Source organism: Alosa alosa, chromosome 21 (assembly GCF_017589495.1).
Source record: "Alosa alosa isolate M-15738 ecotype Scorff River chromosome 21, AALO_Geno_1.1, whole genome shotgun sequence".
NCBI lineage: Eukaryota > Metazoa > Chordata > Actinopteri > Clupeiformes > Clupeidae > Alosa > Alosa alosa.
In genome coordinates, this window is record NC_063209.1 from 8,701,273 (window position 1) to 8,726,671 (window position 25,399).

At 44.6% G+C, this 25,399-nt stretch overlaps 1 protein-coding gene across 6 annotated transcripts; it reads right to left on the bottom strand.

Annotated features, from left to right (window-relative positions):
• Positions 1-1,194: 1,194 nt before the first annotated feature.
• sec24b (SEC24 homolog B, COPII coat complex component) lies at positions 1,195-23,442 on the bottom strand. Of its 6 annotated transcripts, none has more exons than XM_048231669.1 (24): positions 23,173-23,442; positions 21,349-21,990; positions 20,838-20,996; positions 20,005-20,130; positions 18,015-18,098; positions 17,338-17,495; positions 16,252-16,433; positions 15,426-15,528; positions 14,018-14,141; positions 13,193-13,302; positions 12,580-12,692; positions 11,923-12,041; positions 11,701-11,756; positions 11,226-11,432; positions 10,840-10,963; positions 10,136-10,294; positions 9,663-9,836; positions 9,408-9,518; positions 7,364-7,539; positions 6,453-6,590; positions 4,150-4,254; positions 3,615-3,707; positions 2,895-2,998; positions 1,195-2,652 (listed from the first exon to the last, which is right to left on the bottom strand). In XM_048231669.1, the coding sequence occupies exons 1-24, from the start codon at positions 23,264-23,266 to the stop codon at positions 2,538-2,540; spliced, it is 3,576 nt and encodes a 1,191-aa protein (XP_048087626.1). In that variant the 5' UTR covers positions 23,267-23,442; the 3' UTR covers positions 1,195-2,537. The 6 variants fall into 6 exon arrangements, with proteins under 6 accessions (XP_048087626.1, XP_048087623.1, XP_048087625.1 ...); XM_048231666.1 differs by having other exon boundaries at positions 15,417-15,528; XM_048231668.1 differs by having other exon boundaries at positions 14,018-14,144; positions 23,173-23,441.
• Positions 23,443-25,399: the final 1,957 nt, after the last annotated feature.

Sequence of the window (25,399 nt, forward strand, 5' to 3'; positions counted from 1 at the left end):
ATGTCAGCGTTTAAGTCACACTAATGTTGCAGGGAGAACGGGTAATAACAGTAGTCCGGGTCGGTTATATTTTTAGCATCAGCTAGAGGGGGTAATTGCAATGCATTTAGCAGCGCACCGGACAAGTCAAAATTATCTGTTCAATTTCCTTGTCCAAGTCAAAGCAAACAAGGCATAATCCCAGGCATTTCCAGACACACTGCTTTCCCTTGCCCACAAGCCCTCGGAACCATCTCATCTGAGAGAAATTAGTGGGCATACCATCCCCTTAACATGTCAGATGGGAAATAATTATATATACATATAGTTACGATATTATATTATTATATACATTTATACATACACATGTTGTTATTCATTTAGTTTTAGCTGTGGAAGCAGCAGTAAGTCCCAGAGGCATATACAGTTGACATGATGGTGTAATTTGGTATGTTAGGCTCTGGGAGCTATGACGTGGTAATTATCCTAGCATTTAATTAAGTGCAGGTGGGGTACGCACGAGAAAGCCGCTGGGCCAAGCAACATGGCTTCCCCAAGTGGCCCCTGCAGTAAACAGATGCAGTGGGAAGTGGCCTGTGGCCGCTGATCTGCAGGGGATTCTTCACTCTGGGAGAAGCCAGCGACCGACCAGACCAGACCAGCCATCTTTAAGGCCCACACATCACTTCTAAGAGACAGACTGTTTGAAATGGGGGAAAGGCCAAATGTTGATGTGTATGTGTAAGAACCTGCAGCCACAAAACCCAAAACCTTCTACTGCATACAAGCATCAATTGCAAATCCATTGCATACACTGCACAAGCATCTATTGTGTCATGCTCTGTTGTGGCAATATTATTAATCACTAATATTAGCACTCCCACTGTTAATACAAATCACCGTAACTTAAGCTATGACTTTAAAAGGGTCCTCCGCATCCTTCAACAAGCCCCATGATTCATGAGCCATTGTGTTCCTGTCACAGCCTCCTCCTGACATGTGGCTGACTCATGGAGCATGTTCATGCTGTGACCTCATGGCTCACTTATGGTGCCAAGAGCTGTGTGAAGGTGATACTTCTTTCCAGTGACATGATGCCTCTGTCACTATCAACACAAATCTTGATTACATTTAAACTCTCATTAGCATTGGTCAAATTGTGTGAACATCAATAATAATAATAATAATAATAATAATGATGATGATAACATAATCTCTTTTTTTCATTTTAATCAATAAGCTGGTCATAAATTATAGCACATAAAATATGTTCTGTTTTTCTCTTTTTTTTTTAGTCCCCCTCCCCGCATTTCCCATTCCAAGAGTTACAAAGTGGGTAGCAACTTGTGATGGTTGGTGTCTGACTGTCTCTGAAAACAACAGAAAACAAAACATGGAGCCGTTGACGGGGGACAGTACTGCAGCTGGCGAGACCAACACACATGGTTCTAGGATGAAGCAGAGGAGGGGAGGAGGAAGAGGAGGCCTGGTGGGGGTTACAGGATGGATGGGTCGGTTTTTTTTGTTTTGTTTTTTTGTTCCCCGAAAGCAATCTGTGACAATTTGCTACAACCCCCCCAAAAAAAAACAACATCCTCGTGGGAGAGTGTGCTTGTGCCCAAAAAAAACGTCTGTGTGTGTCTGTCCCAAAAACAAACAAACAAAGAAACAAACTATCAAAATAACAAAAATCAAATAAGTTAGAAAGTGTTGAAATAATGTGAACATCTCACGGTGAGGTGACGGGGTAGTAGAAAGAAAAGCAAAAGTAGGTGGGAGAGGTGTTAGAACTAGGAGACGAGGGGCTAGAACTAGGAGACGAGGAGTTAGAGCTAGGAGACGAGGGGCTGACTAGGAGCTGCACGGGAGTGTTTAAAAGATGAAGGGGGCGCAAGGGGGGTTAGGAAATCTTTCCTTCCTCAAAGTCACGTCCTGGTGGGAAGGAAGGGGGGGGGGGGTGATTAGGTAAGGGGATGTTTCCTTTGGAATGGAGAACAGGGGCAGGTGTGTGGGGAGACAGAAGAAGTGGGCGAAGGAAACATGATGATGATGGTGGTGGTGGTGGTGGTTGGGGGGATGGAGGAGGGGGGCGTGCCAGGGTGAGGTCCAGTGAGCTGTCCCAGAGCTCTGCTTAGTCTGCTCCACCTCCATCTTCACCTCCATCTTTGCTTGTACCGTTTCCATCTCCACTCACCACAAAAACATTAACAAGGGGAAAAACAAAGTCATTGGCAGGGTTTCTTTTTTCCTCTTCTCTTCTCTTCTCTTCTCTTCTCTTCTCTTCTCTTTTCTTCTTTCCACAAATGTCCTTCTTAGTGTCCTCCCCAGTTCTCCTGCCCCAACCTAACAATCTCCTAAACTAAAGTCCCCTTCAGGTGAGAAGGGGCTTCCTGCTAAACATGTGCCTCGTCAACTAGGATTTCAAACGCCGGAGAGAAAGGGTGGGTGGGCTGGTGGGGTGGGGTGAGGGGTGGTCGGGGCAGGACAGGGGAGAGGAGGGGGCAGTTAGATCGGGTGAGTGTGCGTGGGTGGCCTCGGTCTCTGTGTCTGCTCCGCCTCTACTTGGTCATCTGCTGCTGGACGTGGAGCAGGAACTCGTAGTAAGAGAAGGCCGCCTCGGTGCGGTCCTCCACCAGGTGCTGGAAGAAGCTGGTCTTGGCTGAGGCTTCGTCCCTGAAAAGGAAATGCATGGTGTGTGTTTACATGCATGGAATGCTGCAGGCCGCCTGACGAAGACAGAGTAACAGATGTCCAGGAGAGTTTATCTCTCTGTGGAAATGAGACCCTTGACATGCACATATGAAACGTGCATACTTTCATGTATAAACACATACAGGCTGTTGCACACACAAACAATGCCATTGTCAAAGACACAGAGACACAGACACAGACTCGGACAGATACTGGGAACGTACTTGACCACGTAGAGAGCTGGCTGGAAGCTCCGCGACTCCTGAAGCCAGTTCAGGAACGCGTTGGTCTGCTCCGATATCGGGTTCTCCAGCACAGGAATCTGCGTCTGAGCCACAAACGGAGAAACACAAACACAATCTGTACCGCACTCTTTTCTTTTCTGCGTTCGACGACTCTTTCTTTCTGCCTCTGTTTTTACAACCGTGTCTCCACATTATCTTGCCACGGTCCAAGGGGAGGAAACGTGTGGGTGTTGAATGTCAAATATCCCAAATATCCGACTACGGCGTCTGCCCACACAACCCACAGGCCTCCTCCGTGGCTGGGTGAAATATTATGTGGTTCAGGATGAGTAAGTCCACTCCAGCCACACACACACACACACACACACACACACACACACACACACACACACACACACACACACACACACACACACACGAGTATTACATTGGAGACTCCCATCCTTACCAAAACAAACATTGAATCTCCCCCAATGTGCTATAAAAGCCATCACACTAAATCCTTGTGGTAAAGATGCAATAACTGCACCAGAAGCTCTATGCTTTCTTATGTGTTAGAGTTGTGTTATGTTACGATATTTTAATACCAATGCTTTTATATCTTAGTAGGTGAGACAAGAGACTTTTCGTGAGACTGAGATCCCAGTATTAACACCCACAGAAGGCACTTGGGTGAGTGATGAGTGCTGAATGACTTACCATGTTAGGTGGAATAGACGCATGGTTAGGGCAGCCCAGCAAGTCTCGGATGAACATCTCATTGCAGCTCTTCCCCACCCAGAGGTAAAGCACCTGTGAGAGTAGCCAACAGGAGAGATTTGAAATACGCGTTTTGGCTTATGTGTGGGAACTTACAAAACTGGCAAACAATTCCTTCAGTGCCTACTGATCAAAATCAAGAGCCAATCATGCAGTATTACTTAATCATGCATTTGGTTTTTTGACTTTTTGACTAATTTTTACAGTTCAAGAAGATTAGAATATAGAACACAACGTGATGAAGGTCTGAGACCGAAACGTTGTGTTCTATATTCTACTAAATATTTGCATGCAGAATGGACAATGTGCGGGATCTCTTCTAAAACCACTGATCTACGATCTATGGTCATCTCCGACGCACCTATCCCCAAAAAGAGGTGTACAAAAGCTTTGGCACTTTGAACAGTTCAAGAAGATCTTAGCTGTTGCTTAGCATATTCATTTCATCAGTTAAGGGCCGGGGGCGGGTACTCACATTGCCACAGTCCATAAGGAACGCTCCATCCCTGGTGAGCTTCTCGGCTGTGAGGTGCAGCCGGGGAGGCTGAGGAATCACAGCGTCATTCAGATGCAGCGCCCCCTGCAGGTAGAGATGAGAAAAAAGGCGAGAGTGAGAAGGCCCGTTTCAAATAAAAACAGGTTGTGACTGTCTCAAGAGGAGGTGGGTGTGCTTCCACTACAGAGAGTGTTTGAGGACCACAGTCCAATAACACAACATGTCAACCACTACTCATAGAAATAACCTCATCCCAAGCCTTGGAACAAAACACATTACCGCACAGAGCAACACTGTCTTATTATTATGCAACGTGTTATTATGCAAAATGTGGGCACTTAAAACACATTGTACTATTTTGGTTGCATGGAATCAATTCCCACAGCTTAAAATTTGGTGAGCCCTAATAGTAAAAGTATTCAAAATAGTTTTCACACAGTGAAGAAGCTCACATTTCACCTCCATTTAATAATTTTTTTTTTGCACTTTCTGTTTTTAAACTGTTATCTGTGTATGGGAGACTCTAATCAGTGAATGTGGTATAACTAGGCCAACGGTTCCTCTTCTTGAGCACATTATTCTTAGGTCACTTCCTTGGCCACAGACACCTGCTGTTTTCCAGATGATGCCCATGGCAGAGTGAAAAACCACTATGTGCAAGGCTGTGCACTCTTTGCCAGGACATTTCAACTACAATAAGTTCAATATAGGGTTGGGCGATATACCGAATATACTCGATATATCGCAGTTTGCTGTACGTGAGATACATTAAACTGTTATATGGCAAATATCTAGCATTTCACCATCATAATTGTTTTAAGCAGCAGTACTTGCTTTGGCATTTCGGGTCCCCATCTCTCTCCATTCTCCCTTCCTCTCAGTTACAACGTGAACAACGCACATCACACACTCACCAACCAATTCTGAACAGTCTATTCAGAAGATAGCCTGGAGATTCCAGACCCAAATGGCCCAACTTGAGGGGTGGCACCAAGCATGCATTTGAAAATCTCACTGCACGCAATTGGATAACACTATACGACCAATGTTTACTGACCGATTCCGGACTTCGACGTGGATAACACTACGACTGTCATCTGTTTAGTTTGCTTCTGGCCCGCCTATATCAGATAGACAGATGTGATTGGTTTCCCGCGATACAAGGGGCAAAAGTAACGTGCATCATTACTCATTGCCAGAGTCTCTCACTGAGCAAATTGATATTGGGCTCCAGCAAGAATTCTGGATTCCCAGGGTATTCAGAGGTGGGTGTGACGTCTAGGTGTAGACGAGAAGTAAACTTTCAGTTCAACAGTGGTGGTTGTCGTGCTAAATGTTCGTCTCTGCTTCCTCCATTTCGACTTTTTAATTAAACTTGAGATCTGCGCATTGAGGCAGATTAGACTACTGTCTATGAGTACATCTGACGACCGGTCTTAAAACGAAAACGCAACCGTGTCATTTATCAACCAGTAATGCACCACACCGTTACCTTACCTTCTATCCGATGTAAGCCATCATCATTCATATAGAGACATATCAGTAACAAATTGAACAAACTAAATGTATTAAATTTATTTTCTAAATGTATTTGGAAAAGTAACTAAAGCCATGAAGCCATGCAAAAAGAGAAGTGATTTAACAGTTTATCCTGAAGAGTGGACAGGCAGAGGGGCCTTTCAATGAAGGCAGGGAAAAAAGATGATAAAGCCAAATAACGGGCCCTGTTTTAATGCAGATCATTATTTGCAGGGATTGGAAAGGTATGATTTCGCCTAGCCTACTGCATCGTACTGGTATGATTTAAAACATCATAGGGTGAAAGTGAGAATTCAAGAATTAAAGAGTAAATTTCTAAATATACAGTAGAGATATATATTGTATATCGTGAAATAGACTAAATATATCGCAATATTATTTTTTAGCCATATCAGCCAGCCCTAGTTCAATAATTAGTATCTTAACATAAGCACTTTCCATGACTTTCCAGGAGTATGGGAACCCTTGAATTTATTAGTCAAAACAGCCTCCAGTACTCTAGAACTACATGGGAACCCTTGAGGCCAAACGGTTTGCTGCTCATCAAATTAAGTAATTGCACGCACACACTTAACGTATCTATCTATATATGACAAGAAAAAACGTGTTCATATGAGAAGTCACATATGGAATCCAATGGAGTAATCACATATGTACTTTCAATCACACAACAACGCATTTGACTATATGAAAATGTAAAAGTATAGATGTGAGGTGTGTTGGGGAGGCCTGGGGGCCCTCACCTGTTCAGACAGGCCGTCTATGCGGTACAGGTCGGGGTGCACCAGGCGCATGACGTGCCTCAGCGGCTGGCTCTTGAACTCACACATGTTGAAGACGCGGTCGTCCAGACGCGTGCTGGTCCCAGTGCGCAGGGCTTTCTGCATGAGGCACGAGACGGAGGGCAGACAAGGCAGTAGTATACGTGTCAGTGTGAAGCAAACAACTCTTCGTCTGTCTCTGTCTTTGTCTCTGTCTGTCTTTGTCTCTGTCTGTCTTTGTCTCTGTCTGTCTTTGTCTGTCTGATTGTGTATTCTTCACATGATCTCCAGAGCCCTTCACACAATCCATTTCACAGTGGAAATGTGTATGAATGGGGACCCAAGACATTGCAGTGCCGGCTACGACACTGTTTGGATGTGCAATGTTAATCATTAATGATATCAATGTCAACTCTCTCCAGGTTCATAGGCCCTTAACAAAATAGAGCATAGAGCAGCTTGGGGGCAGTTGCACGTGTTCTATTGGGAAGGCTATATTTATGGTCTCAATAGAAAAAGGAAAGGAAGTTCTAAATTCGCTATGGGCACTCAATAAGTATAACTTATAATATAATATATAAGTATTATATTATATTTTATTATATTATATAAGTATAATAAAAAGGAGCGAATTAAAGAGGAATGGCTACAGGCAACTAGGAGTATAGCATTCCATCTGAATACCTCAACACACTCATCGAGATTCCTCCCAGCTAAAAACTGGTCAGACAGGTAGAACTAATATACAGTTGGGAAATGCAGGCAAAACTCAATGTGATTACACAATTCAAGTATAATCACACACACCTCAAGACTGACTAAGTGTTTGTGATGTGATGTGTTGTGGTGCTGTCTGTCTGGAGGAGTGTGTAGGTGAGCGAGAGCGCCCCCACCTGTTTGAGCAGCGCCAGCACATAGAGGGGGAAGAGCTGCAGGGAGGCGGGGGCAATGAGGCCGGCCGGCTGCAGGTTGGAGCCGTTGGCGCGGTACGCCGCCAGGGAGTCTACCACTGAGTTCACCAGCGCGTCCCGTGCGTCCGTCAGGCTTGACGAGATCGAGCGGTCAATAGCTGCTCGGAGACACATACACAAACAAACACACACACACACACACAATCATTTAGGGCAAGATTGTTATTTGAGTTTAGCAAATGATTTACCATAATCCCAAAGCAGCTCCTCAAACACAGCTCCAAAGAGTCATCACACAGGCAAGCCAATGCAGACATAGGAGACTGCACTGTGATGGGTCACTGTTACGAGGCGGTCCTGGCTCAAGCTCTTCGTTGTCTAGGGTATGTTCAATTAAACTAAAAAGCCTACCGCAACTCGCAACCAACAGAAACAAACACAGAAAGACCTGAGAACCACCCTCCACGCTAGCCCTACGTGTGGTACACAAACTTGGAAGTAGGTCCTAACTGTGGTGTGTGTGTGTGTGCATGTCAACTTGGCAGGAGAATCAGAGAGCCGGTCACCTACCTGTGGCATCCTCGCGCTCCCGGCCCGGTACTCCAATACTTGTAGCCCTATGGCCAGCCCAAGTGATGGTTCTCGTACACGTTCAAGTTTTTATTATAATTTGATGGTGCTTTTTCCAAAACCAAAATATAGTCCACAAATGGCGGCAACGTGCGGGGACAAAACAGGCCAATTTACCAATTCAATTTACCGTTACAGTTCAATTTACCAATTAGCCACAGGTAGTGACATCACTGAAACCCTGCCTGTAAGTCAGTGCTTGCCCTACAATGTGACCCTAACCTATCGTAACAGTCACTGATTCTTCTATTAAGTGATTGAGGATGCACAGTAACAGATGACAGGCTGAATCTCAATGTCTTCCCTTACACGCTCACACACTTTGATGCGCGTTCCCGGCAACTTCATAAGGGCTTAGGGCATACCTGTCAACACTCCCGTTTTTTTCTCGAGTTTCTCCCGTATTTCAAGTTCATCACCCGGCACCCTCCTGTTTAGTTATTTCTCCCGTAATTTGCATGGCCAACAAACTTCATTTTAAAATCATTGATCCATTCATTTTTTTCTGTTAGTCTGACATCTCCCAGGTTGCCAGATTGTGTATAAAATACACCCTACACATACACGATTACTTACTTTAAATTTCAACCATTTTGTCATAGACAACCCAAAACCTACTCCAGAACTAGCTGTTGTCAAATTGTAGGGAATTTAATTGATTAACACATCACATAAACTGTTATTGATACACAACAGGCAACTTGGTGTCCTCGGAACCAAATCTGACAGCAAGCATCTTTGGAGTTTGGAAGTAGGCTACAGGCAGGCAGGTGGATACATAACTGGCATGCGTAGGTTTTCGGTACGGTAAAAGCAACGACCGAAATGCAGTGTTGAGACACGTGTATGAAACATGTTAAATATGCAAATACTGATCCGGTACAAACACTAACCCCCCCGAAAAAAAAAAATCTCCCGTTTTTGGAAAGCTAAATGTTGACAGGTATGGCTTAGGGCTGTCCCATAGAGAAATTGTGAAGTGCTTGAGGGCTCGCTTGCACCCTTTCTGTGCTCTTTCCATCAGTCCGCATCTACGGACGCTTTACTCAAGGGCCTACAATTCATAGTGTTGAGACGTGAAATACAGGGTTAGCCAAAGGGAGGCTGGAAGCTTGGAAAAAAAAAACTCAGTAAACAACTGCCATAAAACATAAGTACGTAAACGTATTTGCAACATGTTTTTTGTGTTGTCAATTTAATACTGGCCCATTCCATTCTTGTTATTAGTGTTTTGAACCCTTACACCCTCGCAAACTTGACCACTTACGATGGATGTCAGTGTGTGAGGTTTCAGGGCTTAGATCTGGGGGGGGGGGGGGGGTCAGCCATAGTGTTCTGGGCATGTCCAGTTCACACACACATGCACACAGAGCTGCCTGTTTGTTTTTACACTCACCCATGTTAGCCAGTAAGCATGTGATGGCCTGAACGTCCGCCCCCGCAAACACATCGCTCAGCTGGCTGACCACTGGCAGACAGAGCGTGTGCACTCTGATCCGTCTTTTCCCTGAAACAAGTGTGGCACAGAAACACACACACACACACACACACTCTCTCTTAATTTCTTCATATCTACCATGTTACAGTGTTCATTACATAACTTAGGCCAGCAGGTGGCAGCACAGCTCCTCAGAGCTCCTCTCCTCCTCACCTTTACTGGACGTGTATAGCAGCGCCGCCTGGAAGCAGGCCAGCGATGTGTCCGCCAGGCTCTCCTCGATGGACATCTGCACGGCGAAGCCCGAGTCCGGGTTCACATTAGCCAGGGACAGCAGGTCGGTGGAGCGCACAAAGAAGTTGCCGTGAAACGTGTGGATGGACAGCCCTGTCAGCCAGCAGGAGAAGAACAAATGTCTCAAGACGGACAATACCAACAACGGTGTGCATTTACGTCAAGCTGAGAAGCAGTGCAAAACATTTTCATCATTTTATAAAAGGAATGCATATCAGAGTACTGTGCAATTTAGTCGAGTAGATTGATGACAAAGTAATTGCCATGACACAGCATGCCCTATATGTCTTAGTGGGCTATAAATATCCGTATGTGTACATTCTGCATCTCTGGTGGCTGGGCACGGTGTTAGGTTAGTTATGGATACCAATGATGGTCTTGGGTGGGCTCACCTTTAGTGCAGCGTATCCTCATGACTGCCTCGAAGCCAATCTTCCTGGTGAGGTAGCGATCCAGATCTTTCCGGAACTTGTCCCGCTGGGCTACGTTGTGCATGTGATGGAATGTGGGGTAGTAGAAGATGCTGCCGGCGGAATACTTGGACACACAAGCTACAGACACAACAAAAGGAAAGCAAAGAACACTTGGTTAATTCCTGTCATAGTTAATAGTCCCTCCCGTGCAACGGAAACGGTCATGATTGCGCATCTCGTTGTGATTGGCTGGAACACAGTTTGTTATGTTTCATGGTCCAGGCTGGTCCAGGCTGGACCAGGCTGTTTTTGTTGCAGTTTTGGGAGCCTGGGCTGTCCACAGGGACTGTGTTTTTGTTTTGTTTTACAGTGTATTCAGGGGACAGGCAGCTAGCACATCACGAGTAGATGTTTGCTGTATGTGACAAAAAAAATTTCTAGCTCAGAAACCGTGTAACAAGACTTAGAGAACCTTTAATACTGTGTGTGTGAGTAAGTACGAGTGTACAAATACGGATGTCTGTGAGTGTGAGTGTGGGTGAGTGTATATGGGTATGTGTTTCTGATATGAAAACAAAGAAAAAATGAAAGGTGGGTGTGTCCTTGAGGTCGCTTTGACCCGAGTGTGGGAGCGGGTAAAGCAGGTTGGCACTATCTACAGTAGGCAGTGGTGGGAGAGGTACCTAATGTTGCCAGGTCGGAATACTGAGAGCTGAGCTGGAAGAGGTCCACAGCTATCTGCTGCCCAGAGCAGTCCAGGGCAAGCTTCTTGTAGAAGTCAGTGGCTGGTCCCAGGTGCTGAACCCCCTACAACACACACACACACACACACACATATATATATAAGTGACATGACAGAATTTCTCTGGCTCATATGCATGTGTAGGAGCACCACACCAAAGGCTTTTCACTGATACTATAAGTGTGTGCATAAATGTGATTGCGACAATCTCAGACACCTTTCAAGTCTTGGCCAGCCAAATTTGGTGACACTCACACACACATGTGCAGTAGCAAAAGCAGCAGCAGCAGCACCAGTAGTAGTGGTAGAAGTAGAGCGTTGCCTTACCTTGGTGCTGGACCTCTGGTTGGGGTCCTCTCTGGACTGCAGCTTGCCGGCCCCCAGGGTGGGCAGCTGGGTCTGGAACACGGACACGCGGCCGCCCGTAGGGGACATGAGCTTGTAGGCGGCCTGCAGCGCTGGGCCCAAGGCACTGTGGGTCTCCCGCGTTTCAGCAAACATGCTGGGGAGGGCAGTCAGCAGGTCCTTCACCAGCTAGGACACAGAAAAGGACACACACACACACTGCACTGATTAGTACACTCAAACACAACCGTGAACCACAATAGAGACAGCTGAGTATACAGTACATTATATACAATTAAATGTTTCTCTGTATATGTATATATATATATATATATATATATATATATATATATATATATATATATATATATATATAAAATAAAAGTCCCTCCGGTGCAGTACAGTACATTATTTGAATGATGGTGGCAATATGAGGAACTCAATGAGATAAACTTACTTCTTTACTATCCTTCAGATTGACCAGTAGATTGTCAGGGGTCGGAATGAAAACATCTACAAAACAAAACAAAAACCAAAAAGTGAATAAGTCAAGACCTGCCATTTATATCTTATGGCACAACAACTACATTACAAACAACACTATGACTCATCAAAAATAAACAGAAGATGAGGAACAGGGACAACAAACAAACAAACATTCCCAGTTTTAGTGACGCACCATCAATATCGGAGACCACCAGCATTTGAGGCTGGGAAAGTCCCTCCTGCAAGTCGTAGAAGTGAATGGTGCTGTCAAATGTCAAGAAGCCCACTCGCGTGCGCGTATCCCCTGGCAACCTAGAACATGTTAGGCATAAGGAAATTAAGTTAAGTAAGCTTAATTAATTTTCATGTTCCGTAGTCATCCAATTTTCATGTTCCGTAGTCATCTTATGACACAGCAAACAACAGCTCTTCGGGCGCATTCACGACTAGACCATTTGGTCCGTACCCAAGTTCGTATGGACCGATGGTTTGGTTAATTTTGGTAATGTGAACGCAGACTACCGAACCCGTCTACAGACCTGGGTCCATTAGAAAACAGTGGTCTGGGCTACGGTTTGTTCCAAAACCTGGAAATAAACTGCCCTTTTTGCGACGTTGCCAAGCGATATTGGTAAATAGAAGCTAGAGTTTATGACATAAATGGACCCAGGTCTGCAAACAAAAATGTAATGAGACCAGCTGGGTCAGGGCTAGGGGGGAGTTATCGCACTCGTTAAACGGAAGGCAACCTTAGTTTTCATAAATAGAACACACTTGTGTGCACTGCAAATAGGGGGCGGCACTGGTTGTGGTTCCGGCACATCCCAGATATTGGAGTGGGAGCACTCACTTGTCCAGGTTGTCTAGTAGGGACTGACAGAAGACATTCAGGTAGCCTCCCTCCACCGCGTTATGAGACACGTCCAGCACAAACAGATAGGCCGCTGGTTGAGGCGGCCGCAACTAGATAGAGGGAGGAAAAGGAATGAGAAAAGCGACAGAGTAAGAAATGAAACCTGTGAAAAGAGAAATGAATGACGGTGGAGGTGAGGAGAGAAGAAAGGGTCTTTGCCCTCAACGTGACTCTTATCCAATTAAGCACAGAGATGTGGCCTACGTCTTCCACCATTAAAACACTCATTAGTGAGTAGACCTCATTTACCCTGCAGGCTGCTACCCGAGAGAAATTTCTTATCAGTCAATCTGATGCTGATATATTTTTTCTATTGCAACGATCTGTTCATTAAACTTACGTTATCATTTCATCAACGTAAAGGAACACAAGTAGAACTTTTTGATTAATAAAAAAAAAAAAAAATTGATGACCAAAAAGGATGGTGTATGATAACATGTGGTGAAAGATGAGGTGACAGAGTGCTGATGAGAAACCTTTAATGACCGACTGACTGTATTGTTTAATTGGTACTGACCCTTCCAGCGAGCCAGACTCATAGAGGACTCACCATGTAATCCGAGGAGGCGATAAACTCGACGGTGGAGTTGAGGATCTCCGGCCTTTTGTGCGGCTCGCCGTACGAGCGGGTCACTGGGTTGTACATGAACTCATCCGGAACTGGAAGAAATGAGCAATCTATTCGTCACGCTTCTCTGCTTCAGGATTAAAGGGCTTAGGCCAAGTTAGAGATTAAACAGCGTTTTGATGGCAAATCACTAGTGTGGCGATTCACTGAAAATGCATCTACTACAGCGGTGACTAATATCTCCACATGTTTTGTACAACCGATTTGTACAACAAAGGCTTCCCTTAACTACAATGACATAGCACCTGCTATTCACATAAATACAAGTACACACACTAAAATAAATCACAGGAAAGCAGACTGTTCTTACTTTAAATCATTATTTTAATTACATTTAAAACATTTTAAATAGAAAGACTACCAACAAGATGACCAATGTATGTATCAGTTCTCTAATTCCATTACCCTGACTTCCCTCACACCCATTTCAAACTCCAGATGAATCAGCGCCTTGCCTCCCGCAACCAGGATATGACCACCTCTTGCTTGGTACCTTGCTCACCTTTCAGAACCCTAACTACCACCAGTCAAAACACAAACAGCAAGCGCCAACACCCAGCTCAGCACCAAGAGAACACAAAGAGCTGTGAACCGTCTAAGGCTCTCTAAAATGGTGCCTCAGGCAAAGTGTTTATTGACGTATAGACGTATAGTCTCTCCCCTGTTTGTTCAGGACACCGCTAAAGCCAGAGCTAAAAAAACTGTCAAAAGTCTGTCTTAGAGGAAGAGATGTTTAGATCGACGTACCATCATTCACCCGGTAGCACAGGTTGCATTTCCACCGCCGTTGGTCCAGGAAGGAGACGAAAGGATTGATGTAGGTCCGGCACGAACGGCAGCGCACTATGGTGTTGGAGGTGATAACTGGTAGCTGCTGCCAAGAAGCAGAGGGCAGGCTTCAAAACATTGGACACTAGTGATGGTCCACAAGAGTGGAGCAGAGAATTTAGGTGACCGAGGGCTAGTTAGTTATATATGGATTAAAAATATCTATATTTTCAACAGAGATCTTCACTTGAGTTCGGTCTTAGTCAAGCACTAAACTTAATCAATGGAAAACCAGCCCCGAGTCTCAATGTTTGCCTCCACTGAGAAAGGGGTAGGCTGGGTGAACTAACCATGATCTGCCGGCGATTTCTTTTTCGCCCTGCAGCTCAGGCTGGAAACCTGTACATCTTTTTCTGAACCCTGTGCATCTTTTTCTGCTGCTTCCGTTACAATTTCACAAGCTGGCTTATCCACCTGGCGCGCTATTGGCAGGTTTAAAATAATGACGATAGCGGGAGAGCCTGGAGTTCACGCCGCTCTGCAAACGTCACCCGGTTCGTTGGTCAGATTGGTGAATGACTATCCAATTACGTACAGAGTCATTTGAACTATACCTGTTGATCACACCTCTTATGCAGTAGAAAATACATAGCGGACTCCCCAGACCAATGTTCAATCTTAAAAGATTGAGCTTGGTCTGGTGAAAGACAGACTAAGAAAGGGGGAGATCACTACACAGGCTAAACATTTTCATTTTTCTTGCCATCCAATTAGCCATGTTGCCAAATCAGAGCAACAAAAATGTATGTGACAGCAGAGACTTTCTAATGAGGAGACATGTTAATACATTGTGGCAATCATGTGGTTATGTTGTGAATACATCATGCCAATCACAGGGCTTAAATCAATAAAAATGTCTGTGCCTGAAGATATGAGTATTTATGACGACGCCATACTGTAGTCTCATTGCCTATTTTCAAATCTTATGCATAACAGCTGAATTCAGGCACGGTGCTTGAACACTTTAAGTCCTGCAATCATGTGTTGTGATCTCGCAGCTCGAGCGAGGTTTGTGTGTCGTGATTTGTGAAGCCTTGCGCACGCAGTTCTGCCCGAAATAGATGCCCGATAAGTGCCCAAAAAGCGTTACAATATGGCGGCCAAGTGGAGGGACTTGCCTAAAAGGACTTTGGTGACCATAATAATGTTAACACAATACACAAGATCATTCATTAACATCATGGTAAAGCTACCTCTGGGCCACAGTTATTCTATAGAGCCACATCATTAAAAGTGATCTCGCAAACTGACACTAAAGCTAGCTGTGGCCCCCCGCTGTTGTATAAAGTAATGGGATTGAAAGGGAACGATAACTCACAGAACTCACACTCAAGTCTCTGAAGGGGTGCAGCAGGAGGCCCAGTGGGAGCCGGGCTTTGTTCAGCAGGGCCTGGGTCTGGGGGATGTTGGTGAGCGTGCACCTGAACGTGCTGAGAGATGGAGAGACAGAGACAGAGAGAAAGACGAAGAGAGACAGAGAGAGAGACAGAGAGAAAGACAGAGATAGAGAGAGAGAGAGAGAGAGAGACAGAGAGAGAGACAGGGGGGGAGAAATGGAGAGAGAGAGAGAGAAAGGATAAATGGAAACCTTAAAATATGTAGCCTGAGGCTAATTCTGACGGCTGTATTTCTGCTTGGTCAGTGAAATGTACTGAGATGGGTGCCAGGTGCTATGAATTAATGATCAGACCAGGACTATTTTTCTCTGAAAGCCAAGGCTGTGTTTGTGTGTGTGTGTGTGTGTGTGTGTGTGTGTGTGTGTGTGTGTGTGTGGAAAAGTACCAGATAAATAAAATATATTGACACCTCGGGGGGGGTGTGCATTTCAGTGATTTCATAAAATTCTTCTATAATTACCAGGTGTGCATTTTATCACTTTTAATAATGCGTGTTACAACAAGAGCGTAGAATGGTGACAAGTTGTTTCATAGTAATGACTAGTTGTGTACGTCATTGTGACTAGTTAAATATGTATGAGTGGTTCGATAGGAGTGTTAGATACACTGTGCTCTTAGGTATGCAGATTCAAGTTTAAATACAAATAAGAAAACACACACATAGAGAAGCAAACACACACACACACACAACACATACTTGAACCCAGATGTAAACAGACACACAAACATACAGTGGTTTTGGGCATCTGGCCTTACTCAGGGTGGCAGTTGACATTCTTGAGGTCGGCGCTGAGGTTGGGTTCGGGCGGGGCGGTGGGGGTGGGGGGAAGGATGTTGCGTTCCTGCAGCAGGTTGACGGGCCGCAGGCTGTCCACAGTGAGCTCGGGCGCGCTCAGGCCGCCCAGGGCCGCCGACAGCTGGGACATGCTGGGGAAAGGCTGGGACACCCAGACACACCGATTACTTAGAGACGCGAGGACCACAAACCTCTACTGCAGGCTTCCAGAGTAGCCTACATTTATCATTGCAACACAGCAACAGGGTCGTGCGTACAATAGCCTCCTCAGATGGTAGTTTAAAGCAAGCTCTTAAAACTTCACTATTAGCCTTAGAGAAGAGAGACATATTACAGTCTCTTTGTTAGTTATTTTTTACAATTACTTGTATGAATAGAACATTATTATTTATATCATATACTGTTCATCCACATGACTTGGCCATAAAGGCACCATTGATTTTGGGACACAATAACATGCATTTAGAAGCTAGTTTAAAAAGTCAAATGATTTTACAATTTTTTGTCACAGTCAGTTCAGGCTCCTTGCTTTTCAAGGGGTTGTGTCATGGGAGTTCACATACAAAGGTAAACAAAACTTTGAATAGAGAACTAACATTTAATTTTAATGGCTAGTGCTTTACTGTTTAATATAAATTCCCTACAGACTATCTACCACCCATCTACCACCCTTAACTTTTGTCTATCCCTAAACTGTTAAATACCCTTACCAGCAACTTCACATCACCCTACATATATGCTCTCACTCAGTATTCGTACTGTGGACATAGTGTGACAATACCGCCAATCAAGCAGTGTTGCTCAAACCATACTGGTTGAGAAAACTATCCAGTGAAAATTGTTTAACTCAAATCAGGAAACTAATTGTCCATTCTGCAGTAATACATTTTCTGGAGAAAACCATGGCAACCTAGATATTGTTTTGCTGGCTTTTTCCCCCAAGACGCTAAACCAAACAGTGAAGACAGCAGAGATGAATTGGTTATGACTCATATCTGCACTGAGGTTCAGACCAGCAGAGATCTTGGTCTGGTTCCCCTCCTCACCTGTGACATGTCCTGGTACCCAGGCTGGTGGAAGCCTGAGGAGGGGGTGGGGTTTGACCTGGGAGCTGTCTGGATGTAGTTGGGCTGCATGGGCGGGTACGAGTAGCCAAAAGGAGCCTGCCGCGACGGATCCCCATGGTGTGGAATGGATGCTGGGTCTGAGAGAGAGAGAAAAAGAAAGAAAGGAAGAAAGAAAGAGAGTTGTGAGCTTTAATAATTGCTTTGTGTATGCTGTTTTTGATACATACACTGTGTCGACATTTGAGTCCCTTCAATACATTGCATGGAACTTAATTGTGAACTTATATATAAAAAAAAAAAAAACTGATTTGAAACAAAGGGAGAGTGGATGAGCGACTTGGAGAAGTGAAAGAGAAAAAGGGGGAACAGCACAGCGTTATTATGCACCCGTTTGTTTATCAACTGCAATACAACAGCAAGATTTGTATCTTGCATTCCTGCATTTTGTCACCACAGTCTCTCCTGGGTTCATGTCAATAAAAAGAAATCCTCATAATCAACCAATCAATCAATTTAGAGTGCAATATTATCCCCATGCATAAAATGTAATGAGTGAGCTGTTTCTAAAGAGAGAGAGCTGACATGATAGACACAGAAGAAAGCAGAGGGCCAACACCAGCTGGAGAGAGGAGAGATAAAGAGTGAGGTGAGGGCACCTGCGTAACTCCCACCCTCCAGGGACTCATAGCTGTTGGGCACAGGGGAGGCACTGCCAGTAGTGCTGGAGGAGCTGTCTGCACCTGAGAGAGAACACACACACACACACACACACACACACACACACACACACACAGAAAGAGAGAAAAGAGAAAGAGAGAGAGATATTAATCTCTCAACTCAAACCAACACACACACATACAACCTATGCAACACATGCCTACAAACAACACACTCCTACATTAAAACACATTAAGGCACAATAGCACTGAAGTGAAGCACTGTGTTGAGATGCACATACAGACCAACTGACCACACTTACTAATCTCCATCCCAAACCATTATATTAATTGCACTCCACAGTACACTACAGAAACCTTCACACAGAAGACACTCTCTCACACAAACACACACTATTTACAATCAAACTACTATAAGTAACACGCTGAAACACAGGCTGCGGTTGTCGTAGCCCCTCGGGCGCCTTGCCCAAGCCACATGCAGCGTCCAGGATACTGCCACCTTCCATCGTCCACACAGCAGCCATGTCAGCACCCCCTCTCTCTAAAAATGACGAGGGACCAGAGAGGACAGCAATACAGACACCCTCGCCCCAATGCTGCGAGAGACCTGTGGAGCTCCTTAATCCAGTAATTGTGTGAGTGTGTGTGTGTGTGTAGACAGTAAGCAAAGAGGTGGGACGACTAGGTCGTTAGAGTAGCCAGCAGAAGGTTCGAGAAAGTGCGGCAGAGGGAGGGAGCGAGTGACAAACACATCAGGGAGATGAAGACGAAGAAGACGAGTGCTCATTGGCTGAGCCCCAGTTATCCCTGGCTAAACCTATCACCTTAGTGGATTCACTGCCCTGCTCGGAGAATGGAGGGAGGGGGGGGGGTCGGACAGTGGAGGTGTAAAAAAACAAAACAAAAAAACAGTGCATGTAGTAATTAAACAGCCAGTGGTGCTGGAGGCTTAATGGAGCGTGAAGGAAACCAAAACCAAACACTTTTCTTATGACAATTAAACTAGGGTGAATGTGAGCAGGGCAGCATGACCGTGTGGAAGCTATTCCCGCTGGGAGTCGCTTGATGAGTTCAGAACAAGAGCTTCATTAGAGACGGCCTAAATTTAAAACACCCCAGTGAGGACCCACTGTCCCAGGGGGGGCTGCAATAACACTTCACCCCCCACCCTCCGTCCCAGCAAACACCCCCCACACACACACACACACACACACACACACACACACACACACAATGTCACCGGATGGAAAAAGAGCTGGAATGAATGGCCCACCCACATGAACCGTACATTAATACGTTTCTGTGTCGGCCACTGGGGTCGAAAGGTTGTGGGATTTTTCACATGAACCATCGTTGCTTTTCTTGGTCTGAAAACACAAGTTCAACTAGGGAAAAACAGCTGGACCCAATGTAACGGTGAAACAGCGGTGGAAAGTGGAGCTGTTTTAGAGTGACTCATGAAATGAGTTGTGGGAAACCACTAGTTTCTTCTTTTCCCTCCTGGTTCTTTGTGAAGATTCCTTCCATTCTTGAGCTCTTTGTTGTCTTGGGACACCCAATTCCACAAACCCTCCCACACAAGAAATCCCAACACTATGACGAACAAAAATCTACCAGAGCAGTCGGCTTGGCGCGGCGAAGAAGCAGTGAAAAATGAGCGGTAAACTTCCTGAGGCCACTGTAAATGGGCGTGACCCAGACATGTGACAGACAGCATGAAGGCGGGAACATGAAGGGGTGAGATGATAACATGAGCGGAGGCAGGGCGGCAAGCAAACAAGCCAATGTGAATGAAGGGGTGGCGGCAATAGGATACAATCATAACAATGAGTTGGTGTGGAACAGAGAACATGTCTATGCAGTGCGGTGAACATATGGTGGGTAAGTGAAGGGTCAGGGGAAAGATGAAGGAAGGAGGATGAGGCGGGGTGGTAGAGGGGGATCGGGATAACAAGCTGAAGCCGACCTGCTTCCTCATCCTCATCTTCGTCGTCTTCGTCCTCTGAGCTCGAAGAGGAGTGTCCAGCGGGTGTGGCGGATGCAACAGGGGCGGAGCTAACCCCGCTATTTGTAATGTATCCGGACGGCAGGCCTGTGGGAAAGGAAGGGCACAAAAACAGATGAGATGTCATCGTAGAGTGAGGGGGATAAAATGCAGGAGTGCTTGGTCAACATGGACGCAGGTGGGCCAGGAGGTTTATTCTCACACACACACACACACACAGGACGGCCACCTCATGGGTAATGGTTTTTCATGAGTTAGGCAAAGATTAAAGGTATCCCAAGAAAAAGTTCATAGAGAATATGAATGGTGCCAAGCCAAGCACACATCCAAGACCACTTATGAAAGTAGAACAAACTAAAGTGTACCTGCCATAATGGCAAGTAAGAGTATATTTTAAAATCTATAAGCGAGAGAGGAGTGAAAATATCTATCGTTTGTTACATGTAGAACATCTGGCGTGCACCTGTGTTATGAGCAGGTAAGCACACAAACACACTCTTTATATGATCTCTATATGACACTCAGTCATCAATGGACTCCCAATTTTCAAGGTTGAAGGTCTCAAGGATTTTTATTTGTCACATACATACATAGAGTTACTGTTATAAAACATGTAGTGAAATGGCATTTTAGAACTACATCAATGGTAACATACAGCATCCCCATACACCTGTGAAAACATAATAATTACCTTCTTCTAATTTGTCCATTTGTGAAGGAATTGTGAAACAAATATGCTAAATTTAAAAGAACTCCTTGTATGTCCATTTTAAGCATAATTAAATTATATTTACCTGGCTGGTGGCCTGGTGAGGAGTGTACTGAGGTGGATGGGGTTCCTGAAAGCGTCCGGTCTCCGTCAGGGCCCTCTGTTTTGGGCGGTATCCCTCCATAGGAATAGGTCGTTTGACCATGGATGTTTTGGTCATAATGTTGCATTGTTTGAATTTGGACTGTCACAAAGAAACCCAGCAAAAAAAAAGGAGGACTTTCCTTAGTGCACATCTAAGATTTGTTATAGTTTGTTAAAGTGTCTCAGAATTTCGGTTTATGCCTCAGCCAGCTCATATGTTTCTGGTGGAGTGTCAGTAAACACTGCTGCGTCCCTCTGTGTTGGTCATCGGCTTCCTCACAAAATTGAAGGTGCCGCTACAACACGGCTGACGCTCCACCCAAAATAAATGATCTGGCTAGAGAGCCTTCCGTAAACCAATTTTGACAGCAATTTGTGACTTTTAGACATTGTGTTCACTACTGACATTGCCATGCTTCATTCATTCATTCACCAACCCTTCGGATACTTACGTGCATTTGTCTGTCCATTAACTGTTGCTGGTTGGCAATAATGAGCAGCTCCATACCCCGGGTGAGCAGGAATGGCTGATGTGGGGGGAGTAGGTCCGTTTCCCATGGGCATGGACTGTCCAGTAGCTGGGCTAGGGGGCACAGTTGCACTGGGGCCTGAAACAGGTCCAGGTCCCATGGGGGCCTGAGAAGATCGGAGTGTGCCGTACTGGCTACTTCCTGGAGCCGAGGGGTATGACACAATGGGGTACAGGGGAGCTCCATTGTTTGCTCCACTGGACACCGGCATTAGATTTGGTTGCTGCGACTGGGACACTGGGTATTGCTGTCCATAATAGGCAGAAGGCATAGTGTAGGGATGCTGGTAAGCTGCTGGATGCAGTGGCGCTCCGGTGGAGGCTGGGGTGTTGACCGTGTTGTAGGGCAGCGAAGGAGGCAGGGATCCCTGGGGAACCCCATATGATGAGGGGGCTGTGACTGCCCCAGCAGCAGGTGGCAAAGGGGGTTGGTGTTGGCTATAGTAATTACCGTAATCATTGTTCATAACTGGAATTTTGCCAGAGGCTGGTACACAATGTCCGGTACTTGAGGGGTAATGTTGAGGGGTAGCTCGATACGTTGAGGGGTATGATTGCGCAGGACCTACAAAAGAGTATTTTATGATTGAATACATCTGATGATAACCAACTGTTTCTCGAGCACTTTTGTTATTATCATTATTACTTGTCTTATTTCCATGTCTACACAATGCAAAACACCACAAAATGACATTAATGGGGAGTCTAATGGCTTTAGCCAGAGAGCTAAACAGTGGATATATCTGCAATGTTAACTCAGTTTGTTAAACGTTGTTACTCCTGACACCCTGATTACACGAATAACTGAAATCTTTGCTGATACCATCTAAAACATGCGTGTTTTTTGTTCCACTCAAGAATAACGTTTTTTTCCCTCTGCTTTCATTCTCTTATCATAACGCAGTCATAATTACCGCTAGCTTACTTATCCTAGGGTACATAGCTAGCTAACAGTTAACTAGTAACTTCTATCCTAGATATCGAGCCTAACACTAACATTATGCTAACAGCGAAAGATTATCCAGGTATTAAAAGGATGTGGAATTATGCATCACCTACCCAGACTAGCACTAATGGGTGTTTTAACAGCCATGACATTAGCCAGTCCTAGCTAGTGGGCACTGTCTAACGTTAAGGTTTACGTTAGCTTCTAGCAGTTTCAATTAGCTGCTAGCCATCATCATACACCTGTCACAACATCATCAGCTTTTCCCTTGGCGTCTTATGGACTTAACGTTAGAGCTCTTTTTAGGAAAACTGTCAGAAGATGAAGCTCGTATTTGTCTTCACAACTGTAATTTTGTGATAAGTCAACCTGGCTAGAGGACAGCTTCGTTTGTAAATGCAGCTAACGGTAACGTTAACGCACTGCACAGCAGCTCAGGGTGCTTAGCAACCTCCATAGCAAAGCATTGTCAATCTATTAGAAGCTACTGGCTCTTCGTTGATGCTAGCTGAGAATGGCAACGTATCTAGCACGACTATTCGCACAATTAAAGGATGACAGACTGAAATAATGCATTTAAACATTGTATGCCCTCGGTTGATTGGCCACCATAATGATAGATTTAGGTATGAAAATAACTGACAGCTATACCAGACACACATTGAGATACATTACTTTGAACAGCGAGGTGCATAGCTAGCATAGCAATCGTTAGCTAACGTTAGTTAGCTCACGTTCTCTCTATCCATCTCAACAAGCATTTAACAAGGCCTTAATCTCCACAACCAAGGGCCGTTTTACCGTTCTGATACGGAGGAGCCGATCCACCATTCTGGGTTGCGTTCAAACTGTAATTGACAGAAGTGTTCAAATTCGTGTGCCCCGGCGCCGACATCTCTCTGCCAAGTAAGTTCTATGTCGATGAAATATGCATACGGGTAACGTTATGACAGGGAAAGGAGAGTTGTCACCACTGATGCCTCCTAACCTAGCTATCAGGTTAGCTTCAGAGCTGACTGTGATTAAGGCTGAGGCAGAGACCACCAACTTGCTATGCTAGCTAGCTCAGTTGATCTCATTTTGCTCTTCAAAATAAAAGACTACAATGGAATCTAGGCTTATGCATGAGATTCAAACAGATCACTGCTAAAATGCGATATAGATTTGGATAGGCCAGCATATAGGCCTATGGTAGCCTAGTAATAGTTTACTAAAATTACCAACTGTGACAATGTATTATGACCAGCCAATATTAGGCTATTAGAGAGAGGTTACGCGTGAAACACATGTCCACAGGTGTAGGCCTGCCAGCCAAGATGCACATTGGATCCTCCAGAGTAGGCCCATGATGGGCAGTATTTCTAATACATGTATTTAAAATAATGTATTTCAAATACAAAATACTATTTTGTAATTTGTATTTTATTGAGATGATGAAAATGCCTTCGTATTTTGTATCAAAATACTTCAGTGGTGTGTATTTTTGTATTTTCAAAATACTGTAAAATACTTGAAACACTGTGATGAAATCTATCTAACTATCTATAACACGAAATCTTTGTCTCTGTCTGTGGCACCCACGCATGATCAAGCCCCTGTGATACCGTTCCAAAGGAAGGACTTGCCATCCTTGGAACAGTATCCACCAAAAACCTTGTTGTTCAATAACATCATTCCGTCTTCTGCTCCAGTAGAGCGTTTATTTTCCTTTGCTGGACTGAATACTTTTGGGCGGCCGTGGCCCACTGGTTAGAACTCTGGACTTGTAACCGGAGGGTTGCTGGTTCGAGCCCCGACCAGTGGGCCGCGGCTGAAGTGCCCTTGAGCAAGGCACCTAACCCCTCACTGCTCTCCGAGCGCCTCCGTTGTAGCAGGCAGCTCACTGCACCAGGATTAGTGTGTGCTTCACCTCACTGTGTGTTCACTGTGTGCTGTTTGTGTTTCACTAATTCACCGATTGGGTTAAATGCAGAGACCAAATTTCCCTCACGGGATCAAAAAAAAGTATATATACTTATACTATATATATGCAACACTGTTTAAGAAGTTAGTTGTGCTTTAAGGCATCAACTGAGGACACACCATTACACTTTGCCTTTGCTCAAACAAGGACAGCACAAGGACTTGAGTCAAAGTCCTTTTAGGCAAGTCCCTCCACTCCACGGCCATATTGCAACGCTTTTTGGGCCCTTATCGGGCATTTATTTTGGCAGAAATGCGCAAGGCTTCACAACACCAACCTTGCTCCAGCGCGAGATCACAACACATGATTGGCACGATGTCTTCACAACACACCATATGATTTGCTCAATGTATTCACATGTAGACATTATGCCATGGAAGGGGTGGGATATGTGTAGACAACTGCCAAACAAACTAACCCCATGCATTTCTATGGAGGATTTTTTAAGTGCTGTGTCTCCTCATTAGAAAGTCTCTGCTTGAGTTCACAATCTTAGATCACAACACTTGAGTTTGCTATTTTGCTTTCTTTTTTCTGTTTTACAGTTTTGTTCTAGACTTTAAGTTTGTCTATGTTCTCTGACCTGTGAAATATTTCAGTGCTTGACAACATAATTTCTTACCTCAAACAAGGACATTTCCAACCTCTAGCACATTTTACAAAATAAATTATTGATAATGTCATAATTATTGGCTTCTAATGGGCTTAACTGATTGGATGGTATTAATGTGACAACCTGATTTTTTTATGTATTTACATTGATAGAGGTTGTGTGCACACACCAGTTTCAGGTGTATACAAAATTATTCAACTGTGATGAAACTCACCATTAAAAATCCAAGTGTGGTAGTGATGGTGTTAAAGGTTAAAATGCTACCTAGTTTAAATTTCTAAATAAATCATCCGTTTGGATTATTTGTCTTTGAGTTATTGTCACTGATTCATAGTGGGCAATCTCAATAGAGTAAATAAGTATACTTAAGGAAGGGTTCTTTGAGTTTCTTTTTATTTATCAGGGCAGAGGTTTATATTGGGATCTCTAACATGAGGGGTTAGCATATCTAA

Bases quoted from the DNA above. Each gene is read 5' to 3' on its own strand.
- sec24b (XM_048231665.1), bottom strand. From the start codon at position 23,266: ATGTCGGCGCCGGGGCACACGAATTTGAACACTTCTGTCAATTACAGT. The intron at 10,295-10,839 runs GTACCTCTCCCA...TTGTGTCTGTAG, and splicing joins TTCCGACCTGGCAACATTAG to CTTGTGTGTCCAAGTATTCC. The intron at 3,708-4,149 runs GTGAGTACCCGC...CTACTCTCACAG, and splicing joins TCCTTATGGACTGTGGCAAT to GTGCTTTACCTCTGGGTGGG.